The sequence below is a fragment of the Pyrgilauda ruficollis genome, unplaced genomic scaffold (assembly GCF_017590135.1).
Source record: "Pyrgilauda ruficollis isolate IOZ18807 unplaced genomic scaffold, ASM1759013v1 scaffold78, whole genome shotgun sequence".
Taxonomy (NCBI): domain Eukaryota; kingdom Metazoa; phylum Chordata; class Aves; order Passeriformes; family Passeridae; genus Pyrgilauda; species Pyrgilauda ruficollis.
In genome coordinates, this window is record NW_024529710.1 from 159,873 (window position 1) to 167,525 (window position 7,653).

Below are 7,653 nucleotides of genomic sequence, written 5' to 3' on the forward strand. Positions count from 1 at the left end.
TTATCTCTATGGATGCCAGACTGACCTGTAGAGGGAACACATACTTTGATTAGACACTTGGTCTAATTTTTTTCCAACTACACCATTCAATCTAATGAAAAGTATTATCTCTGTCCTACCCATGTCTTATTTCTTCAGAGCATTATGGCTGCAGTGATAATGCCAGTGACCTAAGTACTCCTACTTTAAACACTACCAGTTTATGGGAAAAAAGGCACAGCTTTTTTTTTTTAAGGAGGCAGTCTTAAATGAAAAACTATGCCTACTTTTGGAAGCATTTTGATATATTTTCATATTTATAATTCTTGTCTCTGCTGTAAAGTAATGGAACTCTTAAGCTGTATTGTTCAGAACCTGCTCCCAAAAAGGTTATTTCATACAATCATTCCATACTCTGCAAACTAACACCCGTGTACTCTACAAGCATAAGAGGCTAATCCCTTCCCCTACTCTCCTTACTTTTTTCGGAAAAAAAAAAAGATTAAACTTTTGTATTTTACACCAAAAAGTAAACTGATGATGCTGTATCACTTTAATGAATATCCTTAAGAAGTCACAGAATCACAGATTATCTGAGTTGGAAGGGACACACAAGGTTCCAGTCAAACTCTTGTAAGTGAATGGTCCCCACAGGTATTAAACCCACAAGATCAGTGTTATTAACACCAGGCTCCAACCAGCTGAGGTACTTTCAGTGTTCTCAGAACTTCTGAAAAGAGATTAAAGAGGAACATAGTGCCTGGGCTGAGCACCTACTTCTGATTAACACTAGTTTGTCATTAGGAAGCTGATAAAGCTGACACTCATTATGGAAATTCAGTAACATGTGGGGAGTCAATTCAATATTAACTTGAATGGTGCACTTTCAGAGGATTATAAACTACTTGTGAGTTTACAAATAGATAGATGACCCTTCTGGGAGAAAACTGGTGAGTCACCAGGAAGAAATACAAGTGACTGTGAATTTGCGTGGACAATATTGTAAGTAATGTTAATGTCAGGTACAGAAATGTCCAATGATATTTTGGGTTTATATTCTTTCAACGTCTCTGTATAGGTGAGGCTGGTCTTCTGATTTCCAAAGTCAATGCGAAGAACCCCTTCTTTGGTTATGCTGGCAATAAAAGACACACAGAAAAGAAATTACTCTGTGAGGTATTTAAGAAGGGAGATCTTTATTTTAATACTGGCGATCTAATGGTTCAAGACCATGACAATTTTCTGTATTTTTGGGACAGGATTGGAGATACCTTCAGGTACAGTTATTGGTTTTTTTTCATATTTCTTCATTAAAGATCTATAGAGTGGAATAATGTGGTTGGATTTGTTTTCAACTGGAACTGTTAAATTTATTGCTATTGTGATGTAGCTTATCGTGATTCTGAAGTGGATGATGAACACTTAATTTTGTCACAAGTGTTCTGTGAGTAATATTCCTGGAATTGGATGATTCATTTTCAGAACAGTTCATAGGAATTCCAGCTCTTTGATCATGCTTTTCAATAAGCATATAACTAGTGATGGATTTGCTATGAGCAAGGAAGTCAGACACTGATGTGGAGAAAAATGTATCAAATAGCACAGATTAGTCACTTTTGATACATTTATGTACATGTAAAAAATTTGAAAACAATTGTATTTATCTTCAGTGGCCCTTACAGTGTTATAACGCCCAGTAAGGGCAATGAGTTACAACATTGTCTTCTGGTGATCAAATTCTAATATGACAAGTGTGAAAAAATGAGAGGTACTGTCAGTCTGAAATGAATGGAGCTTCTACAAAAGATGTTTTAAAAGGACAGATATCATGGAATTAAATTATTTTTTCACTATTTTAGATGGAAAGGGGAGAATGTTGCCACTACAGAAGTTTCTGATGTCATTGCAATGTTGGACTTCATACAAGAAGCAAATGTGTATGGTGTGTCTGTGCCAGGTAAAAAATTCTCCCAGGTTCATTGAAAACCCTTATAACCCTTTCTATTTCGTGTTTTAAACCTATGAATCATATGTGATTGAGTCATCTCTTTAATATCCAGCTAAAATGTAGATGCAGGTAATGAAAATACCACCCAATTGTGAATGAGCCAGTGAATTATGCATTTTTTATCTGTATGCAATGAGGAGTATTTTTGAAAATCTACCATGCATACATTTGTGACAGCTACATAACATAAATTAGAATATAAAGATTTAGTAAATTCACTTCTGCGTAAAATCCAGACACGTGCCAAAATAAAATGTAAACAAGGTAATTCTAAAGTAACTCTGAAGAAAAATAGATGAAGACATTTTGCTGTCTTATTTCACTTTGCCTCATAAAGTAACTGTAAACAGTTAAATTATAAAACTAAGAAGAAAATGAAAAATAATATAAAAAGAAAATCAAATGTGTAAGGAAGAAAATTTACTAATTTCTTTTAATAGGTTTTTTTTGTTATTTTTAATGAGATTGGATGGGCTTGATTGTCATTCATGCTAAATCTTTTTAAAAAATACATATTTGGTCTCAGTGGGATAAAAATAAGTTTCTATATAGGAGACTGTTTGGTGCTCTGCTTTGCACCAAACTAAAAACTGGCTAAAACAGTGTTGCTAACTTAACAGTGCTTGGCAACCACTGACCAGAGCTTGCACAGTACAAGGCTTTCTCCGTGCATGAGAATGCTGGGGACAGCAAGAACTTGGGAGCAGATGTAGATGGTACAGTGGTCTGAAACTGACCAAAGCAATATTCTCTATCATATGATAGCCATGCTTAGTTATTAAAGCTGGAGGAAAAGAAGCGAATGAGAGGTTTGTGGGTGTGGTGCTTGTCTGCCTAAAAAAAACCACTGCATGCTCCAAGTGAGGCCCTGTTCTCCAGGAAGTAGCTGGACATCTGTCTGAGGATGGGGAATATCAAATGATGTCCCTGGTTTTGCTTTGCTTGTACATGTATCTTTTTGTTTCCCTATGAAACTGCAATTACCTTAACACTTGAGCCTTGCTTTCCTTCACTTCCCATCCCATGGCAGAAGGGATTGAGCACAAAGCTGGCTGGACATTTGGTTGCTGGCAAGGATAAACCCACCACAAAATGATAAAGGAGTTTAAAATGAGAAAAAGTGTCACTTTCTCTCATGTGAAGCATGAATACTCACTTGAACAGTATTTTAAAGCCAGAGAACATGAAACATCATAAAAGACTGAAAATCAGATTCAAAAGTATGAGAGATGCTAATTTCCTGTACAACACTTACCTGTTTACCTACTCAGTTTATCTGACTGTCTTGATTATTGCACTTAAGGATAAAAAAAATCAAATTCCTTACAGATTTTATAGCATTAGCAAAAAATTAAAACAAACCAAAACAATGATAAGGTTGGCAGAACATCTCTGCTGTTACTACTAGCTTAAAGTGTTTAGTTACCTACTCAGTTTAAGTGTTCAGTTAATTTTGATAGCTGAAGTTCATTGCTTTTACCTTTTGCCTATTTTGTTCCTTACCAAAGACCCACAGTGCTCTCCTTTTCCAGACTAAACAGTAAGAACTTTTAATTACTCTCTGTTAATTCAGATCCACAGTTTTGAGAAAAGATACTGGCAAGAGAAAGAGACTAAAACAGAAATGGAATATAATTGGCTACTCCAGGAAAGATGCTCTTCACTCTTGTTTTCGAGAGAGGAATGTTGATGATGTTTATCCACATTTATCAATTATATCAAGCACAGGACTCCATTTAGTCTTACCCGCCACACTCATTTACAGCATGAGTTGCTTAATTGATCACTTGAGTGATGTCCAAGTACATGTAATACCGCATAAAATATGAATGAGATCTTGCAGCTTTACTGAAACTCAGAATGTGATATATGACTCTAGGTTTGTTAATGCACTATGGTATTTTTTTGTATGGTTTATCATTACGATGTCAACTTTATTCATGTTACAAAATTGTCATCTCACTTCCTTTTGTGCAGACCATGAAGGAAAAGCAGGAATGGCTTCTCTTATTTTAAAGCACAATGCATCGTTAGATTTGGAGCAAATGTATAAGCAAGTGGTGACCTATCTACCGAGTTATGCTTGTCCCCTTTTCTTAAGAGTTCAGGTAAGCTGCATTATTGCACTGTGTATACAAGCATCTATATAATTTAAACTCAGAGATAGCTAAGTGAATAACAGAGTGCTTGTTCATGTATCACTAGACTAGTTCTAGACCAGGTCCTATTTGCTGTCTTTATTAATGGAGTCCTGAAAAGGGGATTACATAAAAAGTCAATGAATTTGGAGATTATGTTTAAATGAGAGAAACTGTACAAATGAGCAAGGACAGAGATCATACAGAAGGATTTGGGGAGATTAGAAGCATAATCATTGTGAAAGAAAAAGATTCAGATTTAAAAACATGAACAATTGCATCTGGAGAAAAGAATCTAAAATCCATTTTATTCAGTGAAAATGAGAGAGAAATAGAGCTAAAACAGGAGACAGTGGGCTGTGCACAATAAAATTAATGTTACTTTCTGTGTAACAATAACAAATATTAAAGCATTTGAAAATATACTATGTAAATTGAAAAGGTGAATAAAAAATATATATGTTATTGTTGCCATCACAGTAATCATCAAAATCATTCTTATTTGTGCACTACTTTGCTCCAATAACTGTCCAGTATGGGGAAACAGCCCCTCCCACAGAGTGTAAAAATGTAAATATAATAGAGTGGACTACATAGAGCTAGGAAAACATGTGAGAGTATCAAAAGCACACAATAGTGATTACCATGATAAATGAAGTCTGATGAGCACTTTCATTTCTGTTAAGTGTTTTGCAAACATCATTATAAGACAAACAGAAAAATGTTTCTAAAGATGTTTATGAAGGAGTCCCCTACATTCAAGGAACAGATGAAAAAAATAGTTATTGTTTAAAGAGAGAAGTTATGGAAGTCGGTATCTTAGACCACTCAGAGATTGAATATTGGTTCAGAATAAAGAGGGGAAACAAAAAATCTGTGAAAGACCTCGGAAGTGAAGTATGTTTGTATGCATGTATCTATCTCATAAGTCCAGGAAGATATCTTGCAGCAGCATTCTGATGTGCGTAAACTAGACTAGACTTGAGAATGTTGCAGTAGTCTGTTTATGAATTATGAGAACCTAGTCTAGATTTACTCCTGTACAGTTGTACCAAAAAACTTCACACTAGACAGAAGAAGTCTGATTCTTGGGTATTGCAGTGATATCAAGTATCTGGAATTTGAATTTAAATTAAAATTTAAATGCCTCCATTACAGACACATTGCTGTTGGCACAGCTGTCATTAACCAAGAAAGAAGGTAGAGGGTGGAACTTCAAGGGAAAAAAATTAAAAACATATTAAGCTTGATCTGACATATAATCATACTTTAGAAGATGTCAGAACATTTCCTAGACCAACCAGAGCAGGTAGATAAAATCTGTAGGTATGCCTGGAGTAGATAAAAGAGCTCTTTGACTTTTTTTTAACATAATACTTATTTTTTTTTTTTTTTATTCAGAGATTGTTTGCATATATAAAAAAAAATATAAAGACAGAAGATGATGGAGAGAGGTCAAAAAGTTGGGCTGAGCAGAAGTAGTTAGAATAGAGAAGACAGTCTTATTACAGATGCCTCACACCACTTTTCCAAGGGATACCATAGCACTTGAGCAGTCTGAAAACAAAATGTACGGTCAAGATTCATCTTCCTTTGGACCTAAATATGAGTATGGCTGATTTAGTACGTGATTCTTTCAACCCCTTTTGTGAGGTGACAACAGTCATAGTTACAGTAAATCTCCTGAGTTTTATCATTAAGGAATTCTTGGTAATAACAGGTTATACTCTCAGAAGCTTCGTGGTGTGCAGTTTCCTTTTATGATGTGCCCAGTGAAGAAGATCGATTGTCTTGGGCACGCTGGGGTGACATACACCACATGTGACACTAAAGAGACACTGCACAGGGATGCAGATAGAAAAGGGCTCTACCTTTTGTCAGCCACATGTCTGGTGAGGGTCTGCAGCAGCACACAAGCTCCAGTTTTTCAGCACAATGAGAATAAACTGACTTACATCAAGTAAGACTTTGAAAAACAAACATGAATGTGAGAAAAAGAAAAGTAGCTTGTTTTTGAATAATGTCTCTTTCTCTCTACTGCAGGAAAAAATGGAAATGACAGGAACATTCAAACAACAAAAATTTCAACTTGTGGATGAAGGTTTTAATCCATCTACAATTACTGATCCCCTTTATTTTTTAGACAATTCTAAGAAAGCATATGTCTTGTTAACCAAAGAATTACATGAGATGATTTTATCTGGGAAAATGAAGCTTTAATTAATTGACCATGTAATAGGCTATTAAGGGGGACAGTCTGTACCAGCTGTTGTATGAGAAAACAATGCAATTAATTACCAGTATTTATACACAGTTATCCAGAATAAGGTTTTTTATATTTGATATTTACATTCAGATATGTCTTTACTTACTTGATCATTATTTTTTACTAATCATTTTTTACCTCTTGAGACAAATTTCTAAGCAAATAACCTGTAAAACATAACTGAAATCTATTTTGTATTAACTTTGGAATATAAATGCTGAATCTGATACTTTTTCTTAGTACTAAATAAACATAAATGATACATGGTATGACACATGGTGGAAAAAGAATCAACACGTCAAGTTACTGTGCCACATGTTGTGTCTAAAGAGAGAATATATGCCAGTAACATCTTTTTTTTTTTTTCTGTAGTTTATGTACTTCTGAATATGTATTGTAAGAAGTAAAAGCTTGGCACTGGTTGGAGGAAACAATATTTTCTGCAGAGGACTTTTCTGATGGAATATAAGATAAAAGAAACCGAAGCAGAAGAAAGTCCTCCAAACAAACCCAAATACTAACATCATTGATGAATTTTTTTTCTGTCATAATCTGTGCTCTTTCATTTGTTAAACTGGCTCTTTGGAGTGTCAAATTCTGAAGACAGAGCAAACTTTTGTGAAATGTGTAGTAGCAGATCAACAATACGCAGAGAAAATCTGCATGCTTAATGGGGAAAATCATTTATATAGCATAAAAAGAATTATTGCAGCACTTTATGTCATGCATATTGAGTACCAAATAGCTTCCACATTCTTAGCAATGACTGCTAGAGATCATTATTTCATTAGTATAGAATATAGCTGAATTTTTAAAACACTAGATTTTTATGTTCTAATAATTGCTTTTTCTAAGTTTTAAAATAAAGTGTAAGATTATTTAAACCAAATACCATTCTGTCTCAGTTTAAGTCTGCTTGCACAAAGTCTGTTTTCCAGCCTCTTTTGATACTTTATTTGCACAATGCTTTCTTCTAATGCAGTGGATGCTCACTTTGATCAGCCAGAAGCAGTATCAGAGAATACTGAAAGGGTGACTCTCTCCAACACAGGGTATCATAAGTCTTTTTTCCACCCTAACAGTGGTATGAAACTAGGTTCTCATGAAAGAGGAAGATGTAACACTTTAAAAATAAACTTCTTGTGTCTTTCTACCTTTTTCATCTAATAAGACATTAGAACCTGTGTCAATTTTTGAACCTTGATTATTACTTTAACTGATTTTCTTTAAAAACCCAATCCAAGGATGCAGTGAAAAATATA

At 34.6% G+C, this 7,653-nt stretch overlaps 1 protein-coding gene across 2 annotated transcripts in view; it reads left to right on the forward strand.

Moving 5' to 3' along the window:
• Nucleotides 1-7,269, forward strand: part of SLC27A6 (solute carrier family 27 member 6) — a 37,559-nt gene extending 30,290 nt beyond the window's left edge. Inside the window, exons 7-10 of one of the 2 annotated variants that reach the window (XM_041486729.1) lie at nucleotides 1,058-1,256; nucleotides 1,839-1,936; nucleotides 3,965-4,095; nucleotides 6,169-7,269. In XM_041486729.1, coding sequence (XP_041342663.1) covers nucleotides 1,058-1,256; nucleotides 1,839-1,936; nucleotides 3,965-4,095; nucleotides 6,169-6,345 — 605 coding nt within the window. In that variant the 3' untranslated portion in view covers nucleotides 6,346-7,269. The remainder of the gene's footprint in view (nucleotides 1-1,057; nucleotides 1,257-1,838; nucleotides 1,937-3,964; nucleotides 4,096-6,168) is intronic. The other variant, XM_041486730.1, reaches the window with a different exon arrangement.
• Nucleotides 7,270-7,653: the final 384 nt, after the last annotated feature.